General features: G+C 45.2%; 1 protein-coding gene across 4 annotated transcripts in view; it reads left to right on the forward strand.

Annotated features, from left to right (window-relative positions):
- Positions 1–13,447, forward strand: part of LOC135917063 (alpha-1,3-mannosyl-glycoprotein 2-beta-N-acetylglucosaminyltransferase-like) — a 174,836-nt gene that overhangs the window by 109,977 nt on the left and 51,412 nt on the right. Inside the window, exons 1-5 of one of the 4 annotated variants that reach the window (XM_065450580.2) lie at positions 8,546–8,564; positions 9,449–9,577; positions 9,793–9,904; positions 11,487–11,607; positions 13,243–13,351. In XM_065450580.2, coding sequence (XP_065306652.1) covers positions 9,479–9,577; positions 9,793–9,904; positions 11,487–11,607; positions 13,243–13,351 — 441 coding nt within the window. In that variant the 5' untranslated portion in view covers positions 8,546–8,564; positions 9,449–9,478. Of the gene's footprint in view, positions 1–8,545; positions 8,565–8,600; positions 8,817–8,911; positions 9,296–9,448; positions 9,578–9,792; positions 9,905–11,486; positions 11,608–13,242; positions 13,352–13,447 lie in introns of those variants that run through there. The other 3 variants (XM_065450558.2, XM_065450565.2, XM_065450574.2) reach the window with 3 other exon arrangements.

The following is a 13,447-nucleotide window of genomic DNA, read 5'->3' on the forward strand; positions in this document are numbered from 1 at the left end:
AATTCTGAAACGTTGTGGGTATAAAGTTCTCATAACATTTTGATGCGAAAGGTCCATTGACATTTTCAAAGTCGTGCTTTAGATTTTCAATTCCGGAACTTTTGGGTTTAATGCTGTTGTGAACATTTGACGCCAAAGGTGCATCGACTTTTCTAAAGTCGTACATCGGGCCATACAACGAGGCAACACAAATCAACATACTATCAGACAAGTTGACAAAGCACGCAGCGAGGTCCGATGAGACAAAGCGTTGTGGTGGTTCATTTGTGCCGTCAGGTCACAGAAAAGAATATAAACATTTTTTTTTTTCACCTGCGCCAAAGCATCCATGTTAAGACACTAAAGCCACCATTGTAACTAAGTTCTTATTCATTTTTCTACCTAGACTTTTATTCGCGAGAATATATTGAGCCTCTTTCTCATTTCTTCTTCTTCTTTTTTTTCTCGCAACCCGCGGGCTGCCGATCCAGCCAGAGCGCATGTGTTTTTCTCGTGCTGCATCGATAACCGCGGGCCGCACTTGGATGCGCGTTCGGTTTTCTCTGGTCGACTGCATTTTCGCCTGGCAGAGTTTTGGACGCTTTCTGGCTAGCAGACGAGAAAAAGAAACAATGCATAGTCGCTCGCCGCCAGCACTGCGGGGACTCGACGTATTGCAACGCATTCGCTTGAGCGCAACCTCTCCGGAAAATTTTGTCTCGCCGGTGTAGGATACCGAGCAGTATGCGTATGAATTTCTGTGGACCAAGCGTCACACGTTTTCTTCGATATTCCTTCGGTAGCCACACTAGGTGCCCAAAGTAGGCATTCGATTGTAGCCAACATGCTTTCCTTTGCGTTATTCTATTTCGCCGCCCCCCGCCCACACAAAAAAAAGGAAGACATTGTTGCAGCGCAGCGAATTTTCGCATGGTGAAAGTTCGATTTTGTTACTTCTTTTGCGGAAAGTAATGGGCGACGGGACGCTTCAGTTGCTGGATACTATGTTATTATTGCGATAGCAGCTCTATGAAGAATCCAGGCGCATTTCTGTCGTTGCCCTCATGTTCCGTATAAATAACGGCCAAGGGTGATAACATTGTGACCGCGCGCCGCATGCTCTATGTGCGAGTGAAAACGTGCGGGGGGGGAAGGGGAGGGGGTGAGCCGACGATGGTGGCTGAGTCTTGTGTGCGCAAGGGAGAAAAGCGGGGTGGAAGCGCGCCGCCTTTCGTCGCACGCGATACATTTTGTGAGAGGAGGGAGGGGGGGGGGGGAGGTGCTGTGATCTGTGAATCTGTGGTTGCGGAACTTGTTTATTTGCCTTGTTTGACGCATTATATATAGTGACTTTTTCTTAGGTACGTAGATTTATTGATGACTTATGCGTATATTTAAATATCTTGTTGCGAGGTTTTGTGCATATGCGCAGTGAACATTGTTTCCAGTGACAATTTTTTGCCCTGTATCAAGCTGTATCTTCACATTTGTATGTTCCATTGTATGTTCGCATTTCTAATGTACGAAGGCGAGTCAAATGAAAGTGAGACAACCCGCCCCGCGCAATAATGGTTCGGTTCATTATTTTCGAGGCATGTGGGTAGCACATACGCATCTCATTTACAAGTGACATGCAGAGGTGAGGTTAAATGTTCTTTAATGCGCTCATACACGGGGTTGAACATGGTTGCGTGACATAATGGACACTTCAAAAGTTGAACAGCTTGGTGTCGTGAGGTTTTTGACAAATGAAGATGTTTCCCAAAAAGAAATTATTGGCCGTATGGCTGCCGTATGCGTTGAACATTGCATGTCATTGGCCACTGTGAAGCGTTGTAGCAAACTGTTCAAAGAAGCACATGAAAGTTACAAAGACGATCCATGGCCGGGCCAAAGCCACCGTGCAATCACCCCCAACACAATTGAAAAGGTCGTGGTTGCTCAGTGGCTATGGTGTTCGGCTGCTGAGCACGAGGTCGGGCGAATAGAATCCCGGTCATGGCGGCTGCATTTCGATGGAGGCGAAATGCGAAAACACCCGTGTACTTAGATTTAAGTGCACGTCAAAGAACCCCAGATGAGGGTGACGACTTTTTGTCTGCAATTGTGAACGGGGACGACTCATGGTGCCGCTACTACTAGCCTGAAACACTACGGCAAAGCTTACAGTGGAAACATTTGAATTCACCACTCCCAAGGAAAACAAGGAATTCACCACTCCCGGACAGGCCGCCATTGGAATATGAACCTGGCAACGTTTAACGCTAGAACGTTATCTAGTGAGGCGAGTCTAGCAGTGCTATTGGAGGAATTAGAGGGCAGTAAATGGGATACAATAGGGCTGAGCGAAGTTAGGAGGCCAAAATAAGCATATACAGTGCTAAAAAGCGGGCACGTCCTTTGCTACCGGGGTTTAGAAGAGAGAAGGGAACTAGGCGTCGGATTCCTGATTAATAAGAATATAGCTGGTAACATACAGGAATTCTATAGCATTAACGAGAGGGTGGCAGGTCTTGTTGTGAAACTTAATAAGAGGTACAAAATGAAGATTGTACAGGTCTACGCCCCTACATCCAGTCATGATGACCAGGAAGTCGAAAGCTTCTATGAAGACGTGGAATCGGCGATGGGTAGAGTGAAAACTAAATACACTATACTAATGGGTGACTTTAATGCCAAGGTAGGCAAAAAGCAGGCTGGAGACAAGGCAGTGGGGGAATATGGCATAGGCACTAGGAATATCAGGGGGGAGTTATTGGTAGAGTTTGCTGAACAGAATAATATGAGGATAATGAATACCTTCTTCCGCAAACGGGATAGCCGAAAGTGGACGTGGAGGAGCCCGAATGGTGAGACTAGAAATGAAATAGACTTCATACTCTGCGCTAACCCTGGCATCATAAAAGATGTGGACGTGCTCGGCAAGGTGCGCTGCAGTGACCACAGGATGGTAAGAACTCGAATTAGCCTAGACCTGAGAAGGGAACGGAAGAAACTGGTACATAAGAAGCCGATCAATGAGTTAGCGGTAAGAGGGAAAATAGAACAATTCCAGATCAAGCTAGGGAACAGGTATTCGGCTTTAACTCAGGAAGAGGACCTTAGTGTTGAAGCAATGAACGGCAATCTTGTGGACATCATTAAGGAGTGTGCAATGGAAGTCGGTGGTAACTCCGTTAGGCAGGATACCAGTAAACTATCGCAGGAGACGAAAGATCTGATCAAGAAACGCCAATGTATGAAAGCCTCTAACCCTACAGCTAAAATAGAACTGGCAGAACTTTCGAAGTTAATCAACAAGCGTAAGACAGCTGACATAAGGAAGTATAATATGGATAGAATTGAACATGCTCTCAGGAACGGAGGAAGCCTAAAAACAGTGAAGAAGAAACTAGGAATTGGCAAGAATCAGTTGTATGCGTTAAGAGACAAAGCCGGCAAGATCATTACTAATATGGATGAGATAGTACAAGTGGCTGAGGAGTTCTATAGAGATTTGTACAGTACCTGTGCCACCCATGACGATAATGGAAGAGAAAATAGTCTAGAGGAATTCGAAATCCCACAGGTAACGCCGGAAGAAGTAAAGAAAGCCTTGGGAGATATGCAAAGGGGGAAGGCAGCTGGGGAGGATCAGGTAACAGCAGATTTGTTGAAGGATGGTGGGCAGATTGTTCTAGAGAAACTGGCCACCCTGTATACGCAATGCCTCATGACTTCGACCGTACCCGAATCTTGGAAAAATGCTAACATAATCCTAATCCATAAGAAAGGGGACGCCAAAGACTTGAAAAATTATAGACCAATCAGATTACTGTCCGTTGCCTACAAACTATTTACTAAGGTAATCGCAAATAGAATCAGGAACACCTTAGACTTCTGTCAAGCAAAGGACCAGGCAGGATTCCGTAAAGGCTACTCAACAATAGATCATATTCACACTATCAATCAGGTGATAGAGAAATGTGCGGAATATAACCAACCCTTATATATAGCTTTCATTGATTACGAGAAAGCATTTGATTCTGTCGAAACCTCAGCAGTCATGGAGGCATTACGGAATCAGGGTGTAGACGAGCCATATGTAAAAATACTGAAAAATATCTATAGCGGCTCCACAGCCACCATAGTCCTCCATAGAGAAAGCAACAAAATCCCAATAAAGAAAGGCGTCAGGCAGGGAGATACGATCTCTCCAATGCTATTCACAGCGTGTTTACAGGAGGTATTCAGAGACCTGGATTGGGAAGAAATGGGGATAAAAGTTAATGGAGAATACCTTAGTAACTTGCGATTCGCTGATGATATTGCCTTGCTTAGTAACTCAGGGGACCAACTGCAATGCATGCTGACTGACCTGGAGAGGCAAAGCAGAAGAGTGGGTCTAAAAATTAATCTGCAGAAAACTAAAGTAATGTTTAACAGTCTCGGAAGAGAACAGCAGTTTACAATAGGCAGCGAGGCACTGGAAGTCGTAAGGGAATACATCTACTTAGGGCAGGTAGTGACTGCGGATCCGGATCATGAGACAGAAATAATCAGAAGAATAAGAATGGGCTGGGGTGCGTTTGGCAGGCATTCTCAGATCATGAACAGCAGGATGCCATTATCCCTCAAGAGAAAGGTGTACAATAGCTGTGTCTTACCAGTACTCACCTACGGGGCAGAAACCTGGAGGCTTACGAAAAGGGTTCTACTCAAATTGAGGTCGACGCAACGAGCTATGGAAAGAAGAATGATGGGTGTAACTTTAAGGGATAAGAAAAGAGCAGATTGGGTTAGGGAACAAACGCGAGTCAATGACATCTTAGTTGAAATCAAGAAAAAGAAATGGGCATGGGCAGGACATGTAATGAGGAGGGAAGATAACCGATGGTCATTAGGGGTTACGGACTGGATCCCAAGGGAAGGGAAGCGTAGCAGGGGGCGGCAGAAAGTTAGGTGGGCGGATGAGATTAAGAAGTTTGCAGGGACGGCATGGCCACAATTAGTACATGACCGGGGTTGTTGGAGAAATATGGGAGAGGCCTTTGCCCTGCAGTGGGCGTAACCAGGCTGATGATGATGATGATGAAGGAAAACAAAGGCCGTCATTTATGCCAGAAAAGCGTTGACTTCTTTTTAGATCGTCAGGGGCCACTATTGATCGAATTTTCTAAACCTGGAGAGACTAAATCTTTTCAGATATTGTGAAAGATCGGAGCGGCTGCGTGTCACAATTAAGAGCAAACGACGTGGAAAATTGAGCATTGCGGACATCTTGCTTCACGACATTGCGCTGATGTGGTTAATAGAAAACTGGCAAAGTTCAAGTGGGAAACGCTGCAACATACCTCATGCAGCCCAGACCTGTTGCCTTGCGTCTTCCACATTTGGTAAAATTTGAAGAAACTGCTCAAGGGAACCAGATTCGTGTCGGAAGATGACGTGTAGTCATTTACAGATTTTCGAGGAAGCAACCCAAGGAGTTTTATGAGACGGGAATTACGCGACTCGTTAGTAGGACAAGTGTCTAAATATTCATGGTGACTACTTTTAAATAAAGTACCCCGCTTGTCATATATTCGCATTGGCTCACTTTCATTGGACTCGCCCTCGTATATGTTGCAGAACTCCTGCTCTTATGCGAAGCATATTAACGTAGGTTTCGGGCCTTCGCGCGACGCCCGGCGGTGGCCATCATTGACCTTCAAGTGACCTTCAAGTAGGTCACGTGACATGACGTCACGTGATGACGTCACATCGGCTGCAGATGGGACCTCATATCGCGCCGTCGGTCGCCTCCCGGCGGTGGCCACCATTGACCCTGAAATGAGATCACATGATGTGACGTCACGTGATGACGTCACACCGGCTGCAGATGGGGCCTCATATCGCGCCGTCGGACGTCGCCCGGCGGAGGCCTCCACGCTTCGGTTCGCGCCGTCGCGCGCGACGCGGCGGCGGCGCCACCATCGCTGCATCACGTGATATGTGACGTCACGCCAGGGATGAAGCGGCGCGCGCCCGCCGTCGCGTCAGTCTCTGTGCCCGCAACCGCGCCAGCGTCTTTGCGCCGGGCGTGTATGCGGTCAAGATGCCTCCAAACGCTAAGGATACGCTAAGGTTAAGCCCAGTGGATGCGAAGCATCCACTGGGCTTAACTTTGATAAGTCTCCAATTTTTTATATGTGCTCTCTGTTGCGACTATAATTTCGGAGCAATTACTCGCAATGCACAACCGGTGACAGCTGCTCCTGCGCAATACATTCTAACAAAGGAAAGCGTCATTGAGATATTCCCCTGGTCGTTGCATATGTACAAAAATGTAAACAAGGTTGTTGAATGACATATATATATATATATATATATATATATATATATATATATATATATATAGATCCTCGACTAATTTTATAAGAAGCAGGCCGAGCTGCAAAGTGAGCCCCCCCCCCCCCCGAACGAAATATCTGGCTACGCCACTGAGCTGAAGGTGGTTCCCAAAAAGAAATTAGTTCCCATTTGGCTGCCGTGTGTGTTCAACATTGCTACAATTCTAGCCACTGTAACATTGCATTTCATTGCCCACTGTTCAGCGTTGGAGGAAGCGATTCAAAGGAGGACGTGAAAGTTGCAAAGACGATCCAAGACTGCGCCAAAGCCACTGTGCAATCACTCCCGACACAATTGCTAAGGTTGATGAGCTGATTAAACAAGAACGGCGGATAAGCATCAGTGAACTGGCAGAGCGTGTGAACATCAATCACGGTTCGGTTCACACCATAATTCATGAGCATCTCGGTTATCGACTCTTGTGTGTGCAATGGATGCCCAACATTTGGACCACCGCCAGAAGACGGAGAGATTCAGCGCTGCCTTGACTCATCAGTATCACATTGAGGATGACGACTTCTTGTCTGCGATTGTGACTGGGGACGAATCATGGTGCCACAACTAGGAGCCTTAAATACAAGGGCAACGCTTGCAGTGGAAACATTCGAGTTCACCACCCCCAAAGAAAGCAAAGGCCGTCATTTCTGCCAGAAAGGTGTTTTTTTTTTTCGATTGTCATGGGCCATTACTGGTAGAATTTGCTAAACCTAGAGAGACTACCGATTCTATCCGATATTGTGAAACGCTGGAACGGCTCCGTGTCGCAATCAAGAAGAAACGACGTGGAAAATTGACGAATGGGGTCATCTTGCTCCAAGAGAATGCCCATCCCACGTCGCTCATGTGGTTAACACAAAACTGGCAAAGCTCAAGTGGGAAACGTTGCAACATCTTCTGCCTTACAGCCCAATCCTGTCGCCTTGTGACTTTCATATATTGGGGCAATTGAAAAAACTGCTCAAGGGAACCAGATCTGTGCCGGATGGTGACGTGAAAGAGTCAGTTACAGACTTTTTGAAGCAGCAACGCAAGCAGTTTCACGATACGGGAATCGCGCGCGCGACTCGTGAGTCAGTGGGACAATGTCTAAATGCTCATGAAGAGTACTTTTTAATAAAGTACCTCGTTTGTCATATATTCGCATTTGCTCACTTTCATTTGACTCGCCCCCGTATATTTTGCGGAACTCCTGCTTTTTAGATGTGCGCCCTGCTTGGCAATACACGACCGGCGACAACTGCTTCTGCGCAATACATTGGAACAAAGGCAGCGTCATTGATATTTTTGCCTGGCAGTTGCATATGTAGAAAAATGTAAACAAGGTTTTTGAATGACAAATACCGGCGTCACACGTGCATTTTTGATCGCAATCGGCACCGATCCGGATCGAAATTCTCGACTGCGATTGGCTCTTGCGTATTTTTTGCAAAGGAGCCAATCACGACTGAGAAACTCGATCCGGGTCGGACTTGATCGCGATCAAAAGTGCGTCGTGTGACACCCGTAGAAGTTTCATTAAACTATATTTGTTCTCAAATTGTTAATTTCATCGCCTTTACATTTTTCATGTCAGTGGCATGCACTTCTTTGCTGGTCTCGAACTTATATAGTTCTAAAGTTCGTGCAATATTTTCTTTATTTATTAGATAGGCAAAAAAACATGAAATCATTGATATCAGTTATTTAGGCCACAATTTTTGGAGCATACTAGTATACATATTATTGCATGAAAAAATACATATTTTACTTTACAGTGCGTAGCATCTAAGAATTCGTTTGCAGCATCTTTGGCAATGGCAATGCAGGTATTATTCATGTTTTTCATCCCTCGACAAATTTTATGAGGAGGAGGCCGAGCTGCAACGTGAGACCCCCCCGAACGAAATTTCTGGCTACGCCAGTGGCGGACATCGAGTGAGGTGTGCCGTTTGCTAGTGCGCGCGTGTCACCATGCTTGTTAATTTAGTGTGCCTATGTTAATGTTCGACAGATAAAACTACAAACCTTACTTTGTACAGAACGTTGTCCTATCGCAATCGGTGGTTCGCCTCTCAGGCGAAACTGCAACTTTTCTTTGCATCACGCTAGTGCTGCAACCTCGCATGAGTGCGCAAACGCGCTCACGAGTACGCTTTCCTGTGTTGGTACGTCGCTTCTTGCAAACGTAGCGCACGCACTGCCTCTGCTGAAAGCGGTTGTTTGCGACATAGCCGGTAAGCAACAATGACATTTCTTTTACGTGTACTCGACCGGTGATAGGGGGCGTTACTCGTCAACATGTCGTTTCGTTGCGGCTGATGCCAGACGATTCTGTTTTTTAACCCGCCTGGTTCTCGGATAGTTTTACAAAGTCAGCGCTGCTGGACTCGCGCATGAGATGAAGCTAGTTTGAACCACCTAGCGTGCTCGAGGCGGCCTTGCTTGTACGAGGTGAGGCTGCCGACCACAGCGACTCCCGAGTATCGGTAAGCTCCTGACCACTTGTCGCGAGCTCACGTAGCCACTTATTTACGTTTTGCCGTTCTGTGTTGATGCGCCCGTCAAGTCGCCATAGTATTGCCGCAAACACTTCAGCATGTGGTTGCACACAGTGTGCACTACATCGGCGCTCGAGGATCGCCTATTGCCCTTGAACCCACGGAGCTTCCCTATCGTAACCGGCGTGAGGCCGACTGCTGTGAACCCGCTTATCTTTCGCAACCGTGGTGGCACATTGGACGTGGCAATTTCGTCTGCTGATCGCCTCCGAGTGGCCTTGCCAATAGCACGCTCGTGTGTAACCGTTGCGCTCTGTCGCATGAGATGAATCCGGACAGTGCCGTTGTGCGTGTTGTGGTTTGTAGCAACAACTTCCGACTGTTTCCTTGACTGTACGGTCGTTTTGCGTTCGCTGGTTTCCTCTGCCGTCGGCATTACGGGTCGCATTTACATCAAACTAACTTCGGTAAGCTGTGCTGATAACGTTTACAGCGGTTGCCGTTAGTTAAATAATTCTATGACTTTCTGGTGGTCTTTCCGTCCTCTTTTGTTCTTTTAATATTTTTTTAAAATCCCGATTCGGCGCTTGTTTAATGGCTCTCGTTCTCTCTTTTTACAGCTATGACCTGGAGAAAATTGCTATGTTGCAATGCGTAAAAGAAACTTCTTTTTATTTGTTTCACTTGCATTTTTAACATGGGGAGGCATAACGTACCTTCTTTTCCTTCAGCGGCCATTGACAGGGAAGGTAAGTGTAGACTTGCTTTCACTTCTCAGGTTTTGTCCTCTGGACTCTGTAATGTGACAGCATGTGTACAACTGCCAGGTTCATGTATATTTTTTTCTTATGGCGTTTCCAATGCAGGCTTTTACTAGCAGGTCTGTTTTCTTGCAACACTGTAGTCAGTGAGGCCAAGTATTAATATATTTCAAAGCAGATATAAATGTTTTTCCTGTCTACAGGTTTTCCGCCCTGGGAAGGTTCAAGCTCAGTTAGATCTATTAGAGCAAGAGCTCGCCGAACAAGGTCGTGCAAATGCAAAGCTCCTTGGCAGCTTGCGAGAGCTAAAAGAAAGTAAGTGCAAGCTTTTTATATAGCGCATTTGAAATAGAGTTCATTACTCTGAACTTCGTTAGTGGGGAAGTTCACACCCACTGGCACAATTGTTTTGATCACTGCAGCGTCCATTGCCCAAACATAACTAATGGCAGTACATGTCTGAACAGAACTTTGGATATATGAATAATATTTTTGTCACCCTATATATGTACTGACACAACATTTATGGAGTCTTGTGTGTATGTGTTCGTTCAATGAAAGTCGGAACTCTCTAAATGCTAGAAAAAATACAGGCATGCATGAGGACTTAAGCAATTTACTTTAATACCTTTTTATGAGCTGATTTACGTTTCGGCAGTAAGGAGATCAATGTGTCAGGATACTTCAGCACAATGCGTTGGCGGGTAGTTGGTGAGAATCCATAAATACTTTGTTTAGTGCAAAACAACAGACACAAGAAAGACGACAGGACAAGGTGCAACACTGTCCTTGTCCTGTCATCTTTCTTGTGTCTGTTGTTTTGCGCTAAACAAAGTATTCAGTGTCAGAATACATTGACCCACTACGTTGCTGCTATCGCTACAGATTCCACGCACCAATGCAGCCTTAAAAAAAAACATGCACGGCACCCCTTTTTTTTTTTTAATGGGCAACGTCATTATATCTGTGTCGTGCCATCATGATAATGTCCAATGCCAGGTCTGGTATTATGAAACTAATATGGGTGTCACACGGTGCATATTTGATCATGATTGAGCTCAATCGGCATTGAATCTTTTGATTGTGCTTGGCTTCGTAGCGCTCACTGCGGAAGGTAGCTAATCCTTGTCTAGAAATTCGATCCAGATCGGGCTTGATAACAATTGAGAATGCACCGTGTGACACCCGTACAAGCATAGTATCAAGTTAAAATACCTGGCAAGTAGTTCCCAACATTAGTACTGGTTAAGCATCATCCTTTTATGTGTGAGTTAAAATACCTGGCAAGTAGTTCCCAACATTAGTACTGGTTAAGCATCATCCTTTTATGTGTGAGAAGTGTGTTGTATGTTCCAGGACATTTAAAATGTGTCACTGCTCCTTAAATGTTAAGATGTCTACTGTGCCCGTTTCACAAAGTCCAACATATCATTTTTGTTACGCTGAATTTGATGCCTAAAATCTCGGATCTAAGCACTGTAAACCCAACGTAGAGCTGAGTTTTTATTATGCTGGAGGGACTTTTCAGTTGGGGATTGTTCAGCTCATCAATTGCTAAATAAGTAGTTACCATACTAATTTTTGCTGAATTATATCAATATTTTCTTCGCACCAGTGTCCTCCCCACGGCCATAAATGTGAACAAGTTGTTTTAATTTTATTTGATGTGAAATGGCGTTCAGGTTTTGGGAGGTTGAGGTAAACAAGATGTCCTCAAGGTTGTTGTTTTTGGCTAAAGAGTGTTGATGTGATTAGGTTGGGCAGGTGAAATTTCGAGCATTCAGACTGCTCCACAAATAATGCTAGTTGTGCTGTGTGTGAGTGAGTGACAGATTAAAAGCTTCGCGTGAAGCTTCTGTGTCTTGACTCCGGTGCTACTGCTACTCGCCCTCTGCAGAGCTTCTGCAGGCCCAGAATGAGAGCCATGGCCAGCCCACCAAGGACAGTCCGGTCATCGCTGTCCTGCTCTTTGCGTGCAACAGGGTCACGGTGAAGCGCCCCATTGACCAGCTGCTGCAGTGAGTAATTGAGTGGCGCAAGGCAGGGCTTGGTGCGTCCTTCTGAGAACAATTTATATAAAGCATACCGAGAGCTGACTGCAGAGAATAGATTTAGGCACGCTTTTGCTGCAACATAATTTCCAGTGCAAAAGGAATATTGCGAACGGAAAAGGAAATCAAAGAGGACAGAGTGCTAGTACTATTTCAACTGATGAATTTTAATAACTCAAGGGCATGCAAGGGGGTTAATATATGCACAAATGAAATGCTCAAACAAGCCAGCACGAAACCAAAACTACTGATGACTAGCCATTGCAATCATTGACAACAAGGTTCACAAGGAAAGAAGTTTTATATATTGCAAGCAGCAGTGGGTACCAAGCTTGCTGCTCAAAGCAAACAACTCTGAAGGTAAATCGCCCCACTTGAAGTAAAAAAAAAAAAGAGAGAGAGAAAACTTTGAACAACCTGGATATGATGTAGGATTTGGGTATTGCGACAGCAGCGCCCATCTGGGACCCGCTGCAGGTTCACTAGCTGTGGCACTCTGCTTCTGAGCATGAGGTCGTAGAGGTTCGACTCCAGGCCACATATTTCGTTTGGAGGGAAAATACAAAAATGCGTGTGTAATGCAGATGTAGGTGCGCTTTAAAGAATCTGAGATGGCTGCATGGAGGTGTTCTGCGTAACCCACTGTGGAGTTTCAAGATGTTAAACCTCACAGTTAAGTTTCGGGTGATATTCATTAGTGCAGCTCACTAATTTGATGCATTAGGTCGTCCTGCCATTGCACCTAAAGGGGGAAATATGACAAATTCTTTTATATTCAGAATTGCATATCTTTTACTTCGGCACTCAAATACCTACTGCTGTTTCTTTGCAGCTGTTAAAACTTGTTCAAATTTGCACTAAATGATCATGGAGCTGCTTAGGCAGTTTTCCTTTTACTTACTTCAAAACAGTCGGCATAACATTATTTGTCCTTAACCAGCAGCAAAATATGTTACCTGTTTTTCACCGAATGCTTAATTGAATTTGTGCATGTTTTGTGTTAGCTGCAGTCAAATTCTCACACTGGCAGCAGTGAAGCCACTGGCAGCAACACTGCTCTCTTTCCTGTTGAATTTTGAGATGGTGCCATCCGCACAACAGATTGTATATTTGGTTACTAAAGTTTACGGGACACTGGATTTTAAAAAAAAATGTTAGGTTCCCTCAAAGTCTGGGCACTTAGCCTCATGTTCAAGGTTTCTTGACCAGTTGTTGTTTGTCAAATTAGAACAGCATGCCTTAACAGAGCATAAAGTTGCATTTATCATAGTGCCTGTGTCACATAAACTTTTGCGGTCATCTGTACATGCCATCTAGCCGGTAATTCCTTGTAACAAGGCGGTGTGGAAATCAAGACAAATGTCTCGCAAACAAAACATATTTGACGTAATTTTGTGAATGTGCTGCATTACACCAGCAGACATTTGAAGCACACATTTGAAGGTGCTTCAATGGTCCTGCTTTTGCTAATCCACGTTATTCAGCTGTCGCTGCAGCAAGTTGACAGCTCAGGACATTGCCTTCACAGGCCTTTGAAGTCGCCGCCCACCTGACGTGGGTGTGAGATGGTTGAATTCCAGTGGACATTTTCTGCTCTCTCAGGTACCGGCCTTCCAAGAAGCAGTTCCCCATCATAGTGAGCCAAGATTGCAACCATGCCCTGACCTCCAAAGCAATTCAAGACTATGGTGACCAACTCACTCTTATTAAGGCAAGTGTGTTCCCTCTTTCTGTGACGTGCATGTAATGGTCAGCACTTATGTGTTGGTAAAACCTCGTTATTCAGATTCATGGGACTGAAGGAAAG

The sequence above is a fragment of the Dermacentor albipictus genome, chromosome 4 (assembly GCF_038994185.2).
Source record: "Dermacentor albipictus isolate Rhodes 1998 colony chromosome 4, USDA_Dalb.pri_finalv2, whole genome shotgun sequence".
NCBI lineage: Eukaryota > Metazoa > Arthropoda > Arachnida > Ixodida > Ixodidae > Dermacentor > Dermacentor albipictus.